This window comes from Mustela lutreola, chromosome 10 (genome assembly GCF_030435805.1).
Source record: "Mustela lutreola isolate mMusLut2 chromosome 10, mMusLut2.pri, whole genome shotgun sequence".
In the NCBI taxonomy this organism is placed as follows: Eukaryota; Metazoa; Chordata; class Mammalia; order Carnivora; family Mustelidae; genus Mustela; species Mustela lutreola.
In genome coordinates this window covers 20,968,448-20,992,587 of record NC_081299.1, presented here as the reverse complement: position 1 = coordinate 20,992,587, position 24,140 = coordinate 20,968,448, and the positions used below count along the sequence as shown (strand labels likewise).

The 24,140-nt window shown below is 42.4% G+C and overlaps 1 protein-coding gene across 4 annotated transcripts in view; it reads right to left on the bottom strand.

The window, feature by feature from the left end:
• The window catches only part of PHACTR4 (phosphatase and actin regulator 4), a 109,023-nt gene that overhangs the window by 5,882 nt on the left and 79,001 nt on the right, over window positions 1–24,140 (bottom strand). For all 4 annotated transcript variants that reach the window (XM_059137964.1, XM_059137961.1, XM_059137962.1 and 1 more), the window contains 9 exons: window positions 21,274–21,435; window positions 20,363–20,746; window positions 14,160–14,748; window positions 12,589–12,776; window positions 11,200–11,353; window positions 4,569–4,624; window positions 3,492–3,553; window positions 1,174–1,311; window positions 505–581 (listed from right to left, as the gene is read on the bottom strand). In XM_059137964.1, coding sequence (XP_058993947.1) covers window positions 505–581; window positions 1,174–1,311; window positions 3,492–3,553; window positions 4,569–4,624; window positions 11,200–11,353; window positions 12,589–12,776; window positions 14,160–14,748; window positions 20,363–20,746; window positions 21,274–21,435 — 1,810 coding nt within the window. The remainder of the gene's footprint in view (window positions 1–504; window positions 582–1,173; window positions 1,312–3,491; window positions 3,554–4,568; window positions 4,625–11,199; window positions 11,354–12,588; window positions 12,777–14,159; window positions 14,749–20,362; window positions 20,747–21,273; window positions 21,436–24,140) is intronic.

The window sequence follows — 24,140 nt, the reverse complement described above, 5'->3', positions numbered from 1 at the left end:
ACACATACCCTGGGACAGTGAGGTGCGGGAGGAGAGCATCCAGGGGCTTCTAGTCAGTCATTCTTTTCTCCAGTCCTGGTTCTGGAACTTAATGAACCCTTCTGGGCCTGTTTCATATCTTTCTTTTTTTTTGTTTTAGGTAAGCTCTATACCCAGTGTGGGGCTTAAACTCACAAACCCCCACATCAAGAGTCTCATGCTCCACCAACTGAGCCAGCGAGGTGCCCTGGCCTGTTTCTTCATCAACAAAATGGGGATATTAACAAAACCTCCAGGTCTATTGCAAGGATGAAATGATACACGTAAAATACTACACTCAGTCAGGCATTTCCTACAGCCTCTTGGTTTGGTCCTTGTCCCTTTCTCTTATGCAGTCTTGCAGTCAGCATGCTGTGTCCTTCTTTTAATGATGTCCCTAGAGTCCTTCCCATTGGAAACCCCCTTATGTTGGTGTTGTGGGGGAGCTCTACTTAGCTCACAGTATTTGCATCTTCTGGGTCTTACCGTGTAAAATGTTTGCTCTCTTCATGAACCTCCATTTCTGAGCTTTTAAATTCATTTAATTCTTTTCGTATGGCAGCCTGCGGAGTAGAAACAAAGATGTTTCAGCATCTTTCGTCTACCCCAGTACAGCCGTGACATCTGCCATCTATTCTCTATCGTGCTTAACTTCGTGAGCCACGGCAGCCTGCAGTGGGCAAGCCAGAGCGAGGAGAGAAGCCAGGTCCGCACGCCGAGCCTGATACACATCGCCCTCCCTGACACCATTCAGCTCCCAATAAACTGAGTATCTCCACTCAGATCAAAACACTCACAGAGCTTAAAAGAGATATTGTAGTTTTTATAGTTTCCACAGCACATAAAAATGTCTTTCCTGTGATAAAAGTGAAATCCATAATTACTAAAATAAACCACACAAACTCCCTCCAACCAAACCTAATCACGTTAAAATGTGTCTTAATTTCCTTCCAGATCTCTGGATTCTGTGACAGAGCAAAGACTTTCTTTTCTTTTGGATGTGGCGGCAGTAGAGTCATTAGTATAAAGTTTTGGTTCCTACGTCTGTACCTTGATTAGAAATTTAACATTATAGCAGAAGTAAAGGGTTTTTCCCTTCTAGTTAGTGTCTTACATTCTTCAGAGAGTAAGAAAGACAAACGAACAGCCACCTACCTTGTCAGCAGGGGTCAGTTTGGTCCAGGGTTTGTCGGCTCGCCGGTCATAATCCTGAGCATCTGTCACCTCCACGTATTCATTAAACCTCAGGATCTTCCTGGCAAGTAGTTCAGCCACAGTCGGCCTTTGACTGAGCTGAAAGAAATGGAGCCTCTTAATTCACTATGCCAGGAATCGGGCGTCAAACAGGCATTCCAACCGCCTCTGATCCAGAGCTCCAGCCTTGGTGGCACAAAGAATTACCTGGGGGCCTTTAGACACCAGATTCCTAGGTCCACTCCCAGAGATTCTGGGTATTGGGAGATTTTGTTTTATTTTTAAGCTTCCTGAATGCCCAGCTAAACTGAGAACCACAGCTATAAACCAGTATAACCAGTATAACCGGTGCCTCTCAAACTTTAATATGCATACAGATTGTTTGGGGACCTGGTTAAAATGCAGATTCTGATTTGGCAGGGCTGAGGTGGGACCTGAGATTCTGCATCTCTTGCAAGCTGCCAGGTGATGCCAACGCTGCTGGTCCGTGGACCACGTATTGGGTAGTGAAAGGATTAGGGCTATAAATTCGTATATAATACATTTGAAAGTGAGGACATTTATTTTTTATTTTTATTTCTTTAAAGATTTTATTGGAGAGAGAGAGTGAGCAAGAGAGCACAAACAAGGGGGAGTGGGGGAAGCTGCCTCCCCACTGAGCAGGGAGTCCGACCTAGGGCTCAACCTTAGGACCCTGAGATCATGTCCCAAGGTGAAGGCAGATGCTTAACTGACTGAGCCACCCAGGTGCCCTGAAAGTAAGTACATTTAAGATGAAAGCAATAGGGGTGCCTGGGTGGCTCAGTGGGTTAAAGCCTCTGCCTTTGGTTCAGGTCATGATCCCAGGGTCCTGGGATCAAACCCCACATCGGGCTCTCTGCTCAGCGGGGAGCCTGCTTCTTCCTCTCTCTCACTGCCTGCCTCTCTGCCTACTTGTGATCTCTGTCGGTCAAATAAATAAATAAAATCTTAAAAAAAGAGAGAAAGCAATATCTAGTGGGTAACATAAAGGGTAAATTTCCTTTTAATATGAATAATGCCCAGATTCAGTAATGAATTATGATTTAAGGTTGCACAATCAGGTCACCTGAAGGCATCAAGTCCAGCTGTGCCATCTAGCTACCCTCAGAACAACGATGCTTCTGTTCCTGGGGAAGGGAAAAAGTGGGAGAAAAAAGGGAAGAAAATGTCTAGATCCTTTGTTTTTCTGGGCATTAAAAAAAAATTTTGTTTATTTACTTTTTTAAAAGATTTTAATTATTTGAGGAGAGGGTGAGCAAGAGAGAGCACAAGCAGGGTAAAGGGCAGAGGGAGAAGAAGACTCCCTGCTGAGCAGGAAACCTGATGAGGGCTCGATCCCAGGATCCTGGAATCAGGACCTGAGCTGAAGGCGGCCGCTTAACCAACTGAGCTGCCCAGGTGCCCCTTTCCTGGGCATTCTTGTAAGTTTTAAGAAATATCTAGAGAATTCAGGCCAAACTGGAATCGATCAGAGGCAATTATAAACTAGGATGGTGGGAAGGAAAGGAAAAAGGGATTAATCCCTAAGCTTAAAAGCTAACATAGGTCTGGTACAGGAAAGTTTCTACCCTGTTTGATCTGGGACCAACAACAAAATCCCAGTTGGTGTTTTCATACTTTTCAGGTATCACTAAGGGTCACGTTCAATTCCTTCTGAGTAGAAAACCACCAGTTTTCCAGGCAAAATTGAATGCTACACACTCCCCCTGGTACCGTCTCTAAACTTCAACAGGTTTTAGAGTCCACATAAAATCCCAGGTTTACCAAATAAAAGGTCAGAATTTTTGCAAACATTAATGGGGCCCCTTCTTGTGCTAGGTGTTCTTTAAATAGTAAAAATGAAAAAAAAAAAAAAAAAAAAAACCCCAAAACCAAAAAAACAAGCTCTTAAGAATGCAGTGTTATTTTCGGTATCTGCATCATGGATTCTATTTTCACAGCAATCTATGGCAATTCAAGTCAAATTCATTTATTTTTATTTTTTTTTTTTAGGTTTTACTTATTCATTTGAGAGAGAGGGGGAACCAATGAAGGGGAGGGGAAGTGGGAGAAGGAGAAGCAGGCTCCCCACTGAGCAGGGAGCCTGACGTGGGGCTTGATCCCAGAACCCTGGGATCATGATCTGAGCCGAAGGCAGACGCTTAACCGACTGAGCCACCCAGGCGCTCCCAATTCATTTCTTTCTAACCAAACAGGTCATCCAAATACAAGGTATGTGATCAGTAGACAGCCTGAAACCGAACACTTGGGCTACATACCTTTCTAGTGAGCCGACGTTTAATTTCTCGTTTTTCGGCCTGCCGATCAGCTTCATTTTTAGCTACAGTCAACAGCCCCAAACAAAGAATATTACTTCAAAACAGTAATTTGCCTATCAAAGTTTTCAGTAACTACAGGGCAGTTATTTCTTATAGATTCCAAGTCAGATACTAACTTTGGGGATGGCTAATCAAGACAATTTTCTCAACTGTAGAGTCGAATACTTAAAAGCAAATGTTAGCAGCACTATGGTACCAAAGCCAGCCAGTTGCCTGTGTTTTTAGCACCTGTGGGCTAAGAATGGTCTTTACGTTCTTCAATGATCATACAGGGAATGGCTTGGTATGTGCCTAGATTTCGTGTGATAGGTCTATAAAGGTTCCCAAGTTTAAAATTCACTTAGTGCCTAAACTGTATGTATCCACACAGTGATGAGAGAACAGGGGATGTGCTGGTCTGACCGAGCATGCCTCCAAGTGATGCTATGAAGCCTAATCCTCTCAGCGTGGAGGCTTTAAGGGCAAATTTCACCTGAGAGTCTGGAAAACGGAATCAAATGTGTATTAGATCAGAACGCTATTTTAGGAAGTTAGTTATGAACACAGAAAGAAAATGAAATACAGGGTCTTGTTTTGTGACTTCAGATGTATGAAATCTTCAGAGATGAAAAAAGCAACTGGGCCTTGCTTTGGGCCCCAGGCCTCAAAGTGCACGAGGAAAAGGAAGGTCCCCTCCAAATGCAAAGCCACTACCTTCCCCGAAGGCAGAGAAAAGTTGGGCAGCATATACCATGTGCTGTGAAATCCTCCTATATGGCCAAGGCAAGTCTCAGGATACATCAGAACAGAATTTTCTGGCACTTCCCAGTACACTAAGCAACAACACGGTATCTTATAAAAGAAGCTTGGGGGAACTCTGTTCCTTCAGGGGAAAAGATACGAGTGGTCCTTGCTGGGCTGGAACACCTTCTCCTTGACCCTTGTAGAAAAGGCTTCTCTTCTCTAGCATGTATATTAAAGTCAGAAATATAAAGTCTGAGAAATTCTACCCAATTTTCTTCCCAGAGCTGGACTCACGTTGTAGTATGTTTCGCTGTTCCAGTTCTTCCGGTGTCGGTCTTTGACTCAGCCGTCTAAAAAGGAGATAAATAAAGATACTGTCCATTAAACGTCCCAAGCCTGCTTATGAAGATTTGTTTGGTCTCAGTTTATATTAGCCTCTACATTAGCAAGAAAGCAAGAGGTTTTTTTTTGTTTTTTTGTTTTTTTTTTAAAGATTTTATTTATTTATTTGACAGAGAGAGATCACAAGTAGGCAGAGAGGCAGGCAGAGAGAGAGAGAGGAGGAAGCAGGCTCCCTGCCGAGCAGAGAGCCCAATGCGGGACTCGATCCCAGGACCCTGAGATCATGACCTGAGCCGAAGGCAGCAGCTTAACCCACTGAGCCACCCAGGCGCCCAAAAGCAAGAGGTTTTTAAACTGTGCTGGTATTTCATTAGTTTCTCTGATTGTTTATGAAACAATTCTCATGTTGGAAGTGTTAGTACAAATACCACAACATAAAACAGAATTGTGCATGCAAACATGAGGCCAAAATTCCAGTTCTAGCTCTGATATTAATGAGCCCTGTCAACACAAAAAGTCTCAGTTAGATCCCCAGTGTAGTCATCTGTAAAATGAAGGTTTGGACTGGACGGCTGCCTCCCAAACAGATTTGCTGAAAGAGGACAGAGTTTCAAGGCATACTATAGAAATTCTGATTCAGAAAACCAGGCACGAGGACGGAGATTTTCATGTATGTATTTTTTCAGTCCTTCCCATCCGACTCTCGTGTCTTCCTTTTGATTTTTAAACCAGTGAGTTAGCAACCACTGGAATTTAATCATAGAAATGATATTCTATGATTCTATGATTTTAATTCTGGTTCTCTCTGTAAAATACTGATGAAGTTTCTCCTCTCATCCAGTTTTGAGAGGCTAATCACCAACAATAACGTCGTCTCTGGGATCAGTTATTCACTTGTTACGTTTGATTTCTGCTTCTCAGTGTTTGAACTGCATGCTAGCAACCCTTTAGCTGGCTGCCTAGAGAACTCCCAGCCCCAATTTCTATATAATTTACAACATTCTTTATGTATTTTTTTAAAAAAGATTTTATTTATTTATTTGTGGGAGAGAGAGAGAGAAAGAGAGAGAGCGCACACAAGCAGGCAGAGAGGAAGCAGAGGCAGAGAGAAAAGCAGGATCCCAGCAGAGCAAGGAGCCTGATTCAGGACTCGATCCCAGGACTTTGGGATCATGACCTGAGCCGAAGGCAGCGGCTTGACTGACTGAGCCACCCAGACACCCCTTTTCTTTATGTATTTCAAAGTTTTTCTTGGTTACTCTGAGTAAGACCTTCCTTTTTAAATGTTCATCCAAAACAACAACAACAACAAAAAAAAAACAAAAAAAACCCCAACAAACAAACCCAGAAACAATAACAAAAACCCCCACACTCCAGTAATGTCTAAGTGACATACAATAAACCGCATGATTTGCTGTTTTTATATGTGTATATACTTGTGAAACCATCACCAAAATTACAATGAACATACCCACCAACCTTGTACTGGTGTCCTAGGGCTGCTGTAACAAATTACCACAAATTAGGTGGCTTCAAACCACAAAAATTTATTCTCTCACAGTTCTGGAGGCCAGAAGTCCAAAATCAAGGTGTGGGCAAGGTTGGTTCCTCCTGAGCCTCTGAAGGGGATCTGTACTATGCCCCTCCACTAGCTTCTGGTGGGGCTGCCAGCAGTCTTTGGCATTCTCTGGTGCACAGACGCATCACTCCAACCTCTGCTTCTATAGTCACCTAGCACTGTCCTTGCATGTGTGTTTGAATCTGTGTCCAAATTTCCATCTTCCTTTTATATTTAAAATAGCCTCTATGCCCAACATGGGCTTGAACTCATGACCCTGAGATCAAGAGTCGAATTCTCCACCAACTGAGTCACCCAGGTGCCCCCTGTCCATTTGCTCCCCCCTCTTTTTTTTCTTTAAAGATTTTATTTATTTATTTGACAGAGATCACAAGAAGGCAGAGAGGCAGGTAGAGAGAGAGAAGGGGAAGCAGGCTCCCCGCCGAGCAGAGAGTCCCATGTGGGGTTCGATCCTGGACCCTGAGATCATGACCTGAGCCGAAGGCAGAGGCTTTAACCCACTGAGCCACCCAGGTGCCCCTCCATTTGCCCTTTGATGGATATTTGTGTTTGCTGGATCCTATGGTTGATTTTTTTTTAAAATAATTTTTTAAGGATTTTATTCATTTATCTGAGACAGAGAGAGATAGAGTGAGAGAGAGCATGAGCAAGGGAAGAGACAGAGGGAGAGGGAGAAGCTGACTCCCTGCTGAGCCAGGAGCCTGAGGCGGGACTCGAACCCAGGACCCTGGGATCATGACCTGAGCTGATGGCAGAGGCTTAACCCACCGAGCTACCCAGGTGCCCAATGTTTTCCTCTTAAGAATCATGCTTTTGCAACTGTATCTGAGAAATCTTGTCCAACTCATATTCTTCTAGAAGGTTTGTAGTTTTAACTCTCATATTTATTTATTTTAAAAAGATTTTATTTATTTATTTGACAGTCAGAGATCACAAATAGGCAGAGAGAGAGAGGAGGAGGAAACAGGCTCCCCAGCGAGCAGAGAGCCCGATGTGGGGCTCGATCCCAGGACCCTGAGATCATGACCTGAGCTGAAGGCAGAGGCCTTAACCCACTGAGCCACCCAGGTGCCCCTAACTCTCATCTTTAAACCTAGGATTTATTCTGAGTTAATTTTTTGCATGTGATGCGAGGCATGAACTGAAGTAATTTTTGTGCCAGCGCCAGTTGTTAAAAGGACCATGAAATTATCTTTGTACCTTTATCAAAAATGAGCTGTACATATATGGGTGAGTATATTTCTGGACTCTCTTTTCTGTTCTGTTTATCTTTATGTCAACACCATACTGATTAGGTTACTTTAGCTTTCTAATATGTCTTTTTTTTTTTTTTTTAAATTTATTTGACAGACAGAGGTCACAAGCAGGCAGAGAGGCAGGCAGAGAGAGAGAGAGGAAGGGAAGCAGGCTTCACTGCGGAGCAGAGAGCCCGATGCGGGGCTCGATCCCAGGACCTTGGGATCATGACCTGAGCTGAAGGCAGAGGCTTTAACCCACTGAGCCACCCAGGCGCCCCTCTAATATGTCTTCAATCAGACTGTGTTAGTCCTCCAAACCCCGTTCTTTTCCTTAGCTGCTTTGGTTATTATAGTGTACTTTGTACTTCTGTAAGAATTTTAAAATCAGTTTGCCAATTTAAAAAAAGCTTTCTGGAGGGGCACGTGCACCCAAATGTTTACAGCAGCAATGTCCACAGTAGCCAAACTATGGAAAGAACCTAGATGTCCATCAAAAGATGTATGGATAAAGAAGATGTGGTGTATACATACAATGGAATACTATGCAGCCATCAAAAAGAAATGAAATCTTGCCATTTGCAAAGATGTGGATAGAACTAGAGGGTATTACACTGAGCAAGATAAGTCAATCAGAGAAAGACAATTATCATATGATCTCTCTGATATGAGGAATTTGAGAGGCAGGGTAGGGGGTTTTGGGGGCTATAGAAGAAAAAAATGAAACAAGATGGGATTGAGAGGGAGACAAACTGTAAGAGACTCTTAATCTCACAAAACAAACTGAGGGTTGCTGGGGGGTATGTGGGTAGGGATAGGGTGGTTGGGTTATGGACATTGGGGAGGGTATGGTCTATGGTGAGTGCTGTGAATTGTGTAAGCCTGATGATTCACAGACCTGTACCCCTGGAGCAAATAATACATTATATGTTAATAAAAATAACTTTTAAAGAATGCCTTCTGGGGGAGTAGTTTGGAATCGCATGCATTGGTATGTATATTTTTTAAATTTATTTTTTAAAAACTTACTAATTTGACAGACAGAGATCCCAAGTAGGCAGAGAGGCAGGCAGAGAGAGAGAGGAGGAAGCAGGCTCCTTGCTGAGCAGAGAGCCCGACTCGGGACTCGATCCCAGGACCCTGGGATCACGACCCAAGCCGAAGACAGAGGCTTTAACCCACTGAGCCACCCAGATGCCCCACATGTATTAATTGGTATCTTAATAACACTTGAGACTTCTGACCCATGAGTATGGTAATTCTCTTCCTTTATTTAGCTCTTCTTTACTTTCTTCAGCAGTATTTTATACTTCGCAGTGTACAGGTCTTACATAATCTTTTGTCAGATTTATCTGTAAATGTTTAAAGATTTTTAATGCTGTTGTTAATGGCTATTATAAATGTTAATCTGTTGTATTTTTAGGTTCCAGTTTCAGGTTGTTCATTGCTACTGTCTAACAAACCCTTCTAAGACTAGGGCTCATGAAACAACACTCAAAGATGAGCAAATAGCTCTGTAGTAAAAGAAAAATCTATTATCAAAGATTCTCATTCTTTTTTCTTTTTTTTTAAAAGATTTTATTTATTTATTTACTTGACACAGAGAGAGATAGAGAGAGAGAAAGAGCGCACAAGCAGGCAGAGTGGCAGGGAGAGGGTGAAGCGGGCTCTTCACGGAGCAGGAAGTCTGACACAGGGCTCGAGCCCAGGACCCTGGGATCATGACCTGAGCTGAAGGCAGATGCTTAACTGACTGAGTCACCCAGGCTCCCCCAGATTCTTAACTAATTCCTATTCTTGCTGTTCTCTGGCTGACACTCAGAGGGCTACAGTTCTTCATTAAGACTGCTATCCTGGGGACGCCTGGGTGGCTCAGTGGGTTAAGCCACTGCCTTCGGCTCAGGTCATGATCCCAGCGTCCTGGGATCGAGTCCCACATCGGGCTCCTTGCTTGGCAGGGAGCCTGCTTCTCCCTCTGCCTCTGTCTGCCATTCTGTCCGCCTGTGCTCGCTCTCTCTCCCTCTCTCTCTAACAAATTAAAAAAAAAAAAAAAAAAAAAAAAAAAAAAAAAAAGACTGCTATCCTGGGGGTGCCTGGGTGGCTCAGTGGGCTAGGCCTCTGCCTTCGGCTCGGGTCATGATCCTGAGGTGCTGGGATCGAGCCCCGCATCGGGCTCTCTGCTCGGCGGGGAGCCTGCTTCCTCCTCTCTCTCTCTGCCTGCCTCTCTGCCTACTTGTAATCTCTGTCAAATAAATAAATAAAATCTTAAAAAAAAAAAAAGACTGCTATCCTGGCCAACAGTAAAGCCAGGTGTCTAAGGCACAAAAGGAGAAAATATCTCAATTAATGGACATCCTAAGTTAGTTATTTTGTCAAGAATATGCCAAGAGTTCCATTTCCTTTTCCTCACTCTACCAAAAGAAACATGTGAGTTGTTCAAACACCTGTTATACATACGGACTCCATGTATATGACATGTGTAGGAAGCTGGCCGGCATTCAGCTTCTTTATGATTTTGGTTCCAGCTGACTTGAAAAATACACTATCACTTTGAAAGCAGGCAGTTACAGAGAACATGTGAAATGGATACAACGAAAATATGGGTGTGATGTGATCTTTAATTGGGTTGGCAGCTCGCGGTTGAGCAACTGGATAAATGACAGAGGAGTCTTGCTGTCCTGGGAAGCACCTGAATTCTCTAGAAACTTAAAAAAAAAATTTTTTTTTTTTTTTTTTTTTTGAAAAGTAGACGCTATGCCTAACATGGGGCCTGAATTTATGACTCCCAGATCAAGAGTCACATGCTCCACTGACCAAGCTAGCCTCTTTAGAAACTTTTTAAAAGCCATATTTATGGGCCCCTGGGTGACTCAGTCAGTTAAGCATCTGCCTTCAGCTCAGGTCATGATCTTGGGGTCCTGGGATCGAGCCCTCAGTCAGGCTCCGTGCTCAGTGAGGAGTCCAGTTATCCCTCTCCCTCTGCCCCTCCTTCCCACTCATGCTCTCTTTTTTTTTTTTTTTTTTTTTTTTTTTTTAAAGATTTTATTTATTTTATTTGACAGACAGAGATTACAAGTAGGCAGAGAGGCAGGCAGAGAGAGAGGAAGGGAAGCAGGCTCCCCGCTGAGCAGAGAGCCCGATGCGGGACTCGATCCCAGGACCCTGAGATCATGACCTGAGCCGAAGGCAGCGGCTCAACCCACTGTGCCACCCAGGCGCCCCCACTCATGCTCTCTTTCAAATAAATAAATGAGTAAAATCTTTAAAAAATAAAATAAAATAAAGCTGTATTTGTGTCTAACTTGTGTGTAAAGCTGTGAAATATGTCTTTCTCATGGTTTAAAGCTCCAAGAGCCATTTGGTTCCTTAATTTCCAAATTCCAAATTGGATACCCAACTGTGTACAATGTGTATTTTTTTTTTTAAAAGATTTTATTTATTTATTTATTTGACAGAAAGAGAGAGAGAGAGAGATCACAAGTAGGCAGAGAGGCAGGCAGAGAGAAGGGGAAGCAGGCTCACTGCTGAGTGGAGAGCCCGATGTGGGGCTTGATCCCAGGACCCTGAGATCATGACCTGAGCAGAAGGCAGAGGCTTAACCCACTGAGCCACCCAGGCGCCCCGTACAATGTGTATTTTTAAAAATTATGTGGTTTCTAAAATTAGGAAAGGAAAAATATAAAAGTGAATGTTCTACCACAAAGTAAGTCTCTGACACACCTTCTGGCAAAAATCACATCAAATCAGTCTCCTCGAAGCCAAGGCTTACCGGATCAGCGTGTTCCCAATCTGGTGCCTTATTTCATTCCACTCCTCTTTGCTTTTCCGAGGCCAGGAATTCACGTTCAACTCTGGTTCACTGGGTCTGTGGTTCAACTTCATTGCCAGTGTGTCCTTCCTTTTCACTTTGTTGGCCAGAGCACCTTTGTGTAAGGGAAAGAAGAAAAAGTGCACGCTAAGGTTCAAAGTCACCCAGAACTAGGCAAGAGTCTGAACAAAGAGTATGGCACCTCCCAGCTAATACAGAGGTGGGGGGAAAGCTGAAGACGTCTGAAAATCTGATTAGTCAGATGGACTCAGCTGGGTCAAAGATACTTTCTCCTTTCTAACTCCTCTACATTTCTTCTAAGTAAGAGTTCCTAGAGGAGAGAGAATCTAAACATGGGAGAGCCCTCTGAATGACAACATAAAGGCATACACACTAACACATTTCGTAAGATTCCTATATATATATATATATATATTTTTTTTTTTAATAGGCTTTATGCCCAATGTGGGGCTTGAACTCATGACCCTGATATCAAGAGTCACATGCTTTATCGACTGAACCAGCTAGGAGCCCCAAGATTCACACCCCCCCTTTTTTTAAAAAAGATTTTATTTAATTGACAGAGATCACAAGTAGGCAAAGAGAGGCAGACAGAGAGAGGTGGGAAAGCAGGCTCCCTGCTGAGCAGAGAGCCCAATGCGTCTCAATCCCAGGACTCCATCCCAGGACATCCCAGGACCCTGAGGTCATGACCTGAGCTGAAAGCAGAGGCTTCACCCACTGAGCCACCCAGGTGCCCCAAGATTCCTCTTCTTAAAGCTGCCTTCCTGCTTGTAGGAATCAGGATTCCATTACTTGCAGATCTGTGTATGGTTTTTCTTCTTTTCCCCATAGACACAGTTAAGTTCACAAGAGTAAAGGACAACATCATTACGTCTTTTTAACACAGCCCAAATACCAACTTCCTTCTATTCCAAATTCTTTAATACCATCAAGGTAAATAATTCTTCGATCACAAACAGATAAAGACCTGCATGACTCTGGGTGCCTGGATGGCTCAGCTGGTTGAGCTTCTAACTCTTGATTTCAGCTCAGGTCATGATCTCAGGGTTGCAGGACTGAGCCCTGCATCAGGCTCTGCACTCTCTCTCCCTTTCCCTGCATCCTCTAAAATAAATCAATCTTCAAAACAAACCAAAGCCTGCATGACTCCGCCTACATAGCTCTCTCGGACAGTGGGAAAAACAGGGACAAGGCTCTATCACCAGGGCTTCCGGTATCACTTAGCCAGGTGACTCGGTAGGAGAGGGTGACTATTCCCAGCCATCTGACACCAGCAAGTAGCTCTACCGATAAAGTAATTTTCTCCTTTGCTTTTCCCTTTCTTACTGTGATGGCTCTCATCTTCATCCTCTTCGTCTCTGTACTGAATGGGACCTTCTGAATCCGAGTCACTCTCCTTCGCTTCCTCCTCCTCCTGCAGACACCGCGGTAGTTTAGGAACAAGTGAGGTAGATGCCACATCTTCAACGCATACGGATGGGTGGTTTTGTTCCTCTTCTTCTTCATCGTCTGGACTAACAAATTAACATAATTATATTTTCCTTTCAGAAACATAACGGGTAAAAAAAAAAAAAAAAAAAAAAGAAATATAACGGGTAACTGATTTGCAAGGCATGGTACTGAATAACTATGGAAAATTCCATGAGGGAAATAATTTATTTCTTCCCTTAACTTCAAGAATCTTGCTAAGAAACTTTTTTTTAGCAGTTATTAATCTAAAAGGCTCTAGGCTCAAATCCTAGCTCTAAGACTTACTCACTAGCTTACTAGCTTATAAGTTATTTAACTTTTCTGTAAATGTGAATGATACCTACCTGCTAGGCTTGTTGTGAGAATAAAACAGATAAATTCTACAACATACTAGCTTTTGGCACACAGGCCCCTAATGATCTACATGTGAGAAGCAAGTCTGTTTTGGGCTGATTAAATGAAAAGACCACACAGCATCTAACACTGTGCCTGGCTCATGGAGGATACATAATAAAGATATTTAACCCACTTATTTCCCTTAGTTTAACAATGGAGTAGGACAGAATGATAACTGAATCCAAGGAAGCAAAGAGATATAAAGATGAAAACTAACTTTGCCCCCTTCCTACTCTGGAGGCATAAAGCTGTGACTTAGTCCATGTGCGCTCCTAAACTGTCTCTTTCCAGGATGTAAAAAAATCATGCTGGCAAGTACAAAGATTATGGCAAAGGAACTAAGCAGTATGTGGCAACAAGTCTATGACAATTCTCCAATTTGCAAATCCCTGGCAAATCTCCAACTCGCCAGAAAGTGTTAACCTTCAGTCTAATTTGTTAGAATTTTGAAAAGACAAGGTGTTTGGGACAGAAGAGGGAGAGAACAAGCTGGTCAGTTCTACTTTGTGAGGCTGGACATTGAACTATCTTTCAGGGCTCCCTTCTCTTCCTCCAGACTGCTCTCTGTTCCTCTCTACTGCATTTAGGCACTGGGCACCAAGCCTTCAGATTTGTCTGATTTCCTCTTCACAAGCCTATGAGATAGGTTATTATTCCTTGTTTATGGATCTGACAACTCAAGTGCAGAAAGGTTAAGTAACAAACACTACTGCAAGCTAGGAAGGAAGAGCTGGGATTTAAACCCAGAGCTTTCCCCAAGGTTAATGCTGTTAAGCACCATGTTACATGGCCTCCCTTGTATCATATACAAAAAATAGAGTGGTTTAATTTTCAAGTACAAAAGTTTATGGCCGCTATGGAAACAGTGTTACAGAAATCAGCAGGGCAAATAAAGTCCAAATTCTAGAACATGTCTTTATTTGCTAAGCATTCTAACTTTAATCACAATTTCTTTTTATAAAAAATTTTTCCAAGAAAGGCTACCTAGAATAAAAAAGAGGAAACAAAAGACAAACTTTAGAGGCACTCACACTTTCAGCATCTCAATAGTGATGGGAAGTGACCTGGTCCGACCCAGGGTACTGCTGTCCTCAGAAAAGTTGTCACCGTACTCAAAGAGCAAGGAGTGAGCTCTATGAGAGCCCTCCAAGGGAGGAGTCATGGGAAGCGGGCTGGTCAGGGCCTGCTGGATTCGGATATGCAGTGGGAGTGGAGGCAGCCTATAGGGTACATGGGGCTCCCCAAAGCTGTGGTCCAACATCCTCTTGGGTGCCTCCTTTTTCTGATCTTCCTGCTGGGATACCTCCTGAGGCAGGTTTAAGGAAGATGGAAACTCATTTTCTGGCACAACTTGGAAAGTCTTAGCAAGGAATGGAGGGGATCGTGGGGGTTCGGGAGGTATATGAGTTGGCAGTGGGGGCGATGGAGAGGGAGGTGGGATCATCAACAGTGGTTCAGAGCCCACAGAGCATGTGTTCCTTTCTCTCTGATCACTCAGTGCTCTTGAGGCTGCAGACTCCAAGGCGGGTACCAAGGTTGATGGAATGCCTCTCTTAGGTGGTAATGGTGGGGATGGTTTTGATAACAGTGTACCGCTGTTTATTGCTTGGGACAGTTCAGCTGGAAAAGAGAGAACAACACCTTAGTTTAAGATGGCTTCACAGTGCTTTGAAGGGCCAGCCCAGAGCCTAGATTAGAACTGAGCTTACTCTCAGCGTTCAGGTGAATTATACCACTTCGTGGCTTTGTCACAACCTAGGTATCTCCCACTAAGTAAAACAAAATTTATATTTAAATATCTAGAAGGCCTAATATATATACAGACATACATACTACCTTAATACTTCTTTACTCTAATATATATGACTTTTTGTGACTTGGTGAGATTAAAAATGTAAGTTCTTTTGTCTAACAGAATTCCATTAAAAAATTTGACCACACTCGCCTGGCAGTCTCAGTGGCTTAAAGCCTCTGCCTTCGGCTCAGGTCATGATCCCAGGGTCCCAGGATCCAGCCCCACATCGGGCTCTCTGCTCAGCAGGGAGCCTGCTTCCTCCTCTTTCTCTCTGCCTGCCTCTCTGCCTACTTGTGATCTCTGTGTGTCAAATAAAATCTTAAAAAAAAAAAATTTTTTTTTGAACACACAGGTAGCAGTAAAAAAAACCTAAATACTACCAGGCATTGTTACCATAACTTGATAAATAATGACATCGAGATATCCCAGTTCTGCATTATAAAATTATCAATAATGACGTCCTAAATTTTTACAGCAAATGCAAAGGACTTTGAGGAAATCAAAGTGCTTTGCTATTCTTGACTTTGGATTCTCCTTGTAAAGGAGGTTATCTTTTTTTTTTTTTTTTTTTTTTTTTTACATTTTTATTGTGTTACGTTAGTTATCATACATTAGTTTTTGTTTTTTTTTAAAGATTTTATTTATTTATTTGACAGAGAGAAATCACAAGTAGATGGAGAGGCAGGCAGAGAGAGAGAGAGGGAAGCAGGCTCTCCTCTGAGCAGAGAGCCCGATGCGGTTCTCGATCCCAGGACTCTGAGATCATGACCTGAGCCGAAGGCAGCGGCTTAACCCACTGAGCCACCCAGGCGCCCCATCATTAGTTTTTGATTGTTATTATTTTTAAATTAATATATAATGTATTATTTGCTGTGTACAGGGGTACAGGTCTGTGAATCATCAGGCTTACACAATTCACAGCACTCACCATAGCACATACCATCTCCAATGTCCACAACCAATCACCCTCTCCCTCCCTCTCGCCCCAGTAACCCTCAGTTTGTTTCCTGAGATTAAGAGTCTCTTATTGTTTCATTTTTTCCCTCCCTTCCCCCCACGACCCCCTGACCTTCCTCTCAAATTCCTCATATCAGAGAGATCATATGATAATTGTCTTTTAGAGGAGGTTATCTTTACCAATTTACAGAAGGCAAAACTGAGACCACAGAAGTCAGATGACCTGCCCAAGATCATATTACATAAAGGGGCTGGGCTAGTCCAGGTCTCATTATTAGACTCCATCCACTAGATCGCACTGTCTTTGTGATTTTTATGAGTGTCCATACTTCTTATCCTATATACCCAGGACCACTCCCCACTACTCTATGGGCTCCTTGATGACAGAGCAACCTATCAGCATATCCAGAGAAGTGGGCACAGTGCTGGACACATGGCGGATCCCCAACACATGCTTACGAGAGGCCCCCATCCTGTTTCACGACAATATGTATCTCTATGTGATCCTCCCAACCCCAAGATGACTCAGGTTTTGATTCAGCAAAGTTCCTTTGGAGGGCTCCAAATGGACTTTAAGAAGTAGATCATCACATCACCCGTGGGCTAATCTTGCAAAATAATTAAATAGTAAGTCTCTTTTTTTTTTTTTTTTTTTTTTTTTATTTTTTTTTTTTTTAAGATTTTTATTTATTTATTCGACAGAGAGAAATCACAAGTAGATAGAGAGGCAGGCAGAGAGAGAGAGGGAAGCAGGCTCTCCGCTGAGCAGAGAGCCCGATGCGGGACTCGATCCCAGGACTCTGAGATCATGACCTGAGCTGAAGGCAGCGGCTTAACCCACTGAGCCACCCAGGCACCCCAAATAGTAAGTCTCTTGATCACCAACTTCTAACCCTCTACTCAAATCCCAAATTTTGGTCACACCACTTGTTTTCAAATGGCCCCCACTGTCTTACCTAGAGAGCAACACCTCAAGGTCCCCTGAAATAAAAATTTACTTGCCCTAAGTCCCATTCCACTGGTAGCATTCAAAGTAAAAAACTAGCTAATGTGATGATGTTCTAATGTCACTAATCAGAAGTAAATTTTTAAAATTTATTTTTATTTTCAGCATTAACAATATTCATTATTTTTGCACCACACCCAGTGCTCCATGCAATCCGTGCCCTCTCTAATACCCACCACCTGGTTCCCCCAACCTCCCCCCGCCCCCCCACCCCGTCAAAACCCTCAGATTGTTTTTCAGAGTCCATAGTCTCTCATGGTTCACCTCCCCTTCCAATTTCCCCCAACTCCCTTCTCCTCTCTAACTCCCATGTCCTCCATGTTATTTGTTATGCTCCACAAGTAAGTGAAACCATATGATAATTGACTAGCTCTCTGTTTGACTTATTTCACTCAGCATAATCTCTTCCAGTTCTATCCATGTTGCTATAAAAGTTGGGTATTCATCCTTCATAAGTAAATTTTTTTTCAGTTTTACCTACATCTACATTTTATTAGGTATAGTTACTTATTCATAGGCCAAATTATGAAAATAATTTAAATATGTAAGATAATAATAATTTATTAACTGTGAATAAATTAACTTTATATTACTTTAATCATTTAGTTTTTTATATATTATAAATGCCCAAATTCACTTAAAAAAATATAATTCCAGTATAATTAACACAAAGTATTATATATCTTAGGTAAATTTTTAAAAGACTTTCTAGAAAAACATTGCATACACATATAAAAAAAGATTAAAAAAATATTAATTTTAGCCTCAATGAGATTTTTTGGGTAGAATGGACTTTTGCTGCTTCTCTAGCCATTAGATACTCCATTTACAACAAATCCTATACCTGACAAGACCAAATTTGAGTATTATATTGTTTGAATTGATAAGTTATATTATCTTTGATAATTTAAGGACAACATATAATTCAAGATATTAAAGAAATGAACTCTGTTACCATCTTCCCTCACAATGGCACTTGGCTGAGTTCTGTGGGCAAGACGCTGGAATGTTCATTGGAAGAGTTACAAATTCCCGTCACTTGTTCAGCCATTTATGGTGGTCCTTCCTTTGTCCTAATACTCCTAATCAGTCCTTAGTCCTAACACTGTTATGCCCATTATCAGACACTGCATTGTCTACAGCAGTGGTTTCTAAATGTTCGGGTCTCATGGACAAGTACAATTAAAATGAAATTCTCAACCAACCTCAGGCTGTCAATTTTTAGTATTTCCAAGCAAGTCTTGACATCAAGTAAACCATTTGTGAAGATAATCCTTTCATGAAATAAATGGATTTTTATCAACAAAGAATTAGCAAAGTCATAATTTCAGAATAAAGAATAGTCCTTAAAATCAAATCTAGTTAACCTTAATAAAAACTCTGTGAATGGTCCTATTTTTCTCCTTCTGCTGAGGACCACTCAAGACTGATGTTGGGTGATGGACATTGGGGAGGGTATGTGCTATGGTGAGGGCTGTGAACTGTGTAACACTGACAATTCACAGACCTGTACCTCAAATAATGCATTATATGCTAATAATTAAAAAAAAGACTGATGTTGATCCCTTAGTCACAAGGCCTATTGCTCTGGGCTATTCACCTTAGGCCAAGAGTGGCCTCTGTGGTTCAGCCCAGAGAACACAGTACACATATTAATATTTTTTATATTGCCTTGTCCTGAAAAGGGTAGACTGTTACTGGCTTAGAACAATGGTTCTCAATGTGTGGTCCCCACGTACGCAGCATCAGTATTATCTGGGAAATTTTTAGAAATGCAAATTCTCAGGCCCCCTGCCCCCTCCCCCGACTTAACTGATTCAGAAACTGTCAGGGCAGAGCCCAGCAATCTGTGTTTCAACAAGCCCTCCAGGTGATCGTGATGAGAACCTGTCTAGACATCAGTTTGAGAATACAGGGGTACAGGACAGAGGTCTGGGCTCAAGAGCTGAAAAGCCTAGGTTTGGTTTCTCTCTCTCATTAACTGCAACCTTGAGTGAGTCACAACTTCTTCATGTTATAATTGCCCTAACTATATAATAGATAAAATCGCTTTCCTACTTCACAAGGAAGGTTCTGAAATCAAGTATATGAAAGCTGCTTGAGTTCCTCAGAGATAAGTCAACACAGCACTGTCCATCCGGGATGGTGGTAATAGTAATAACTTCCATCCTTTTTTAAATCAGACTACTGCAGGGGCACCTGGATTGCTCAGTGGGTTAAGCCTCTGCCTTTGGCTCAGGTCATGATCTCAGGGTCCTGGGATAGAGCCCCATATTGGGCTCTCTGCTTGGCAGAGAGCCTGCTTCACCCTCTCTCTTCTGCCTGCCTCTCTACTTGTGATCTGTCAAATAAATAAATAAAATCTTAAAAACAAACAAACAAAACTACTCCAATCTGTCATACTCACATATATCCTAAGCCTGTTTTTCAGGGTTCTCGTCACCCTACACAAGGTGGGGGTATTAGCTGTTTAATGAGCGTACTTAATTCCTCCCTTTAATCATGAACAAGAACTTCAAGCCATACTAAGCCTAGTATCATTTTTCCTGAAAAACTACCTTCTTTCCTCTCCTTCCTTTCTTGAAAATTCCTCTAAGAAGGTATACATGTATGTAAAGAAAAGCTAACCTAAACAGGACTTCAGGTAAATATAAAAAAATTTACTAAAATGATAAAAATGTACTGTTTATCATCCTAGTTTTCTTTCTTCTACCACTTATTAAGAGTAGCATTCTTAACTCTCTCAAGATAAAACATGACTGTATCAGGACACTCTGAATAATGTATTTCACAGTTCACATGAAGGTACTGTGCCAGACGCTGAATCAAAAGTTACACTGGCATCTACCCCATCACCTTTTTATCTGTTGGGCTCATGCTGAAGGCAGGCATTGGTGGTTTAAATAACCCCTTTTCTCCACGCAGGTCAGACCTGCTGTGGTCTTTACATGTCCAGTCCCTCAACTAGACGCAGTATTTCAGAAACACTGTTTTAGAAAATAGGTATTAATCCCTCCCTTCCAGCAAACTAGAACTTAAATTTATTGGTATCTGGTCCTCATCCATTTTCTTTCTTTCTTTCTTTCTTTCTTTTTTTTTAAAGATTTTATTTATTTGACAGACAGAGTTCACAAGTAGGCAGAGAAGCAGGCAGAGAGAGAGGAGGAAGCTGGCTCCCTGCTGAGCAGAGAGCCCAATGTGGGGCTCACCCAGAACCCTGGGATCATGACCTGATATGAAGGCAGAGGCTTTAACCCACCAAGCCACCCAGGCGCCCCTCCTGATCCATTTTCATTCAAAGCTATGTGCGTCATTTTTAAGACTTTTCTCTTTACTGAGTGCATTCAAAGGGACAAGACATGGAGAACTGTCACAGGCCAAATCAATACTGTAGTAATTATCCAATAAAGCCAGCAGCCCAAATCAAACCAAATCAAACCAAACCCAAAGCAAGGGAAACCTAAAGACTTACTTACCGATGACAGGGTTGCTATTTCTGTGAGCTGGTTTAGGGGGTGGGAGAGGGGGCTGCTTGGCAGGAACCGTGTGCGTGAGGCTTGGGGCAGTGGTGGCATTAGTGCCTGTGGGAGCAGCAGGCAGAGTCCTGGGTGCTGGGGTTGGGGTGACGGAGGAACTAGCAGTTTTTGCTGGGTTTGAGGCAGCGGGCGCTGTGGTGGGGGCTGTGGCGGGGGTGGAGGTGACAGGCCTGGGCCCGCTGCCAGAGGAAGTGGCATCCTTTGCTTGCCCTTCATTTGCTTCATGAGAAGAGGATGGGGGTCTTTTCGGGGGAAGTAAAGGCTGTCTGTGTGTGTTCTCAGGAACGGATTCTGCTTCGGAATTAGGCTGGCTTCCCGTTGAGCCTGCGTAATGACAGATGTGATATAAAAGTGAGGAAAGAGTCACAAGACAGACTGAAAAAGCGAACACATCTACGGGCTCATGGTGGGCATTATCCATTATTTAACTTGCAGATAAGTTTACAGGCCAAGTTTCCCAACCTCAACATACTTAAGGTAAACAATACTTTCTCAAGCCCAATCCCAGAGTAAGAGAGGCCTGTGTGGTGGTGATTTTGCACACCAGAGCCAGGCAACTGGAGGAGGCACGGAATCCCCCAGGTGGACGAGTGTGCAGCTTGAAAAAGTCCTACAGGTGTCTGATGCTTAACGTCCTCTTCTGTCCTTGAGAATCACAACTTACGTCTTTTGCGAATATAAGAATGAGCAGGGGGAAAATTCCACTTCAAGCTTCAACTAGTTGAGGAATTGCTAGAGAAGAACAGAATTCCCATCTGGATTTTATTTCTCCCCTGGCTCTAGCAAAACTGTGAGTTAAATGAGAATGGCTGATCCGTGGCTCTTACACTCACAAACCCAGGGTTTCTCACCTAGTCGCTTCTTTCGGTCCTCTTCTGGAACAGGCTTCCTAAGACTCGCTATTCTTCTAGACTCGTCTTCTTGGTCTGGACTAGAAGATCTGGTACTTCCTATGGGAGTGGTATGGCCATTTTTTAACATGGCATGGCTCAATTTCCCCGGATCCTCACCACCTATAAGGTCAAATGGAGAGAGCAAATGGTGTGGTCAGACAGGGAGGAGAGCTGGAAATTTCTAACTTTCTTACCCCTTTCTCCCTCCTCCTGTTTGAGCTGCGGATTCAGATCTAGATTATTCAGATCTTACAGTAGTAATAGAAATAAGTAATTCCTTTCACCAATAAACAATGGATTGTCTATTATGTGCCAGCTGTCTTGCTACATGAATAAGACGGACTTAATACCCTAAGTAACGAACACTAACTATTTAGAGCTGTAACAAATGGAGTGTTGGGGTAGGTATGAAGAAGAAACAATTCTCTTGAGCGGAAAATGAGGTTGGGAAAGCTTCACAAAGACTGGTAGCTAAACTGGGCCTTCTGTATGTCTTCTTTGGAAAAATGTCTATTCATGTCTCCTGCCCCCAGCACCCCCTTAAGAGATTTTATTTATTTATTTGAGAGAAAGAGAGAAAGAGGAGAGAGAATGAGGAGGGTAGGGGGGAGGGATGAGCAAACTCACAGCAATCCCAGGACCCTGAGATCATGACCTGAGTTGAAATCAGATGCTTAAATGACTAAGCCACCCAGGTGCCCCCTTCTGCCCATTTCTTTAAATAGGTTATTTGTTTTTTTGGTGTTGAGTTGTATAAGTTCTTTATATATTTTGGATACCAACTCCTTATCAAGTATATCACTTGCAAATATCTTTTCTCACTTGGTAAGTTATCTGTTTTATTGGTGTCCTTTGCTGTGCAAAAGTTCTTTATTTTGATGTAGTCCCAATGGTTTAGTTTAACCTTTGTTTCCCTTGCCAAAGGACAAATACTTAGGAAAATTCTTCTATGGCTAATGCCAAAGAACTTACTGCCTATGTTCCTTCTAGGAATTTTACGGTTACAAATCTCACATTTAGGTCTTTAATCTATTTTGAGTTCATTTTTGTGTCTGCCATAAGGAAGTGTCCCAGTTTCATTATTGTGAATGGAGCTGTCCAGTTTTCCTAGCACCATTTGTTGAAGAAACCATTTCCCCCCCATTGTATATCCTTCCCTCCTTTGACATAGATTAATTGACTATATAATCGTTGGTTTACTTCTTGGCTCTCTGTTCTGTTCCATTGATCTATATGTCTTTTTTTTTTTTTTTTAAAGATTTTATTTATTTATTTGACAGAGATCACAAGTAGTCAGAGAGGCTGGCAGAGAGAGAGGAGGAAGCAGGCCCCCTGTTGTGCAAAAAGCTCGATGTGGGGCTGGATTCTAGAACCCTGAGATCATGACCTGAGTAGAAGGTAGAGGCTTTAACCCACTGAGCCACCCAGTTGCCCTGATCTATATATGTCTACTAAAATTTCTTATATTTAATGCAAAGGTTTTCTACAATGCTAACAGAGTGGAGTATAAGCAGTACCCGGGTTTAATATCTATGAATGTCATTGTTCTATCTCAGAAAACATATTAAGTATTTTATAATAAAGTCAAGTTAGTAAAAGGCGAAAGACCTGGTTGGTAGAGTAGTATCTTGCCCAATGGCTACAACTCATTTATCAAATGGGGCTTTGAGCTTATAGGCTAAAAACAACTTGGATCAAAAGCCAATAGGGAAAAAAAAAAAAGAAAAAAGGAAAAAAAAAGAGCCAATAGGAAGCATAAGGCAAAAGAAACTGAATGAAGGTGAAAAACAACAAGTAAGTAATGTATGGGGTTTGTGGGTGAGCAAGGAAAGTAAGAGGCAGGAGAGGGCAAGGGGTAAGAAATGGCCACTATCCAAAAAAAAAAAGGAAAGAAAAAAAGCAAGGGTCAAATGTGCTGCGACACAGGTGTTACAATTATAGTTAACCACCTAAAATACCTAGAAGATTTTGTGTCCAAATATAAAATTGAAGGTCTCATTAAAAAACTGGTTATTGGGGTGCCTGGGTGGCTCAGTGGGTTAAAGCCTCTGCCTTTAGCTCAGGTCATGATCCCAGGGCCCTGGGATCAAGCCCCGCATCTGGCTCTCTGCTCGGCGGGGAGCCTGCTTCCACCTCTCTCTCTGTCTGCCTCTCCGCCTACTTGTGATCTCTGCCTCTCAAATAAATAAATAAAATTTTAAAAAAACAAAAAACCAAAAAAACTGGTTATCCATGCTCATAGCTAAGCATGCAGAAAATTCAGAAAAATGGAAAAAAAAAAAAGCCTCCTGTATTCTGATCCTGACAACAAATTCTAATTAGTATTTTAGTTAATTTTCCTTCATGTTTGTTTCCTTTGTTTAATTTTTATATAGCTGAGGGGTGCCTGGGTGGTTCAGCCGGTTCAGCATCTGACTCTTGATTTCAGGGCAGGTCATGATCTCAGGGCTGTGAGATCGAGCCCCTGATAGGCTACATAGTGGACTAGAGCCTGCTTAAGATTCTCTCCCTCTTCCTCTGTCCTCCAGCCCCTTAAAATTTTTAGGTAGTTGAAATTTAAAAATCTTCAATTCAGGGGCGCCTGGGTGGCTCAGTCAGTTTGGTGTCCAACTCCTGATTTCAGCTCAGGTCATGATCTTGGGATCGTGAGATCGAAGCCCACGTTGGGCTCTGCACTCAGCAAGGGGTCTGCTTGGCATTCTCTCTTTTCTTCTCCCTCTGTTCCTCCCCACACTGTGCTTGCTCTCTAAAATAAGTAAATCTTTTTTTTTTTTTTTTAAGATTTATTTATTTATTTGACAAAGAGTGAGTGAGGAAGCAAGCAC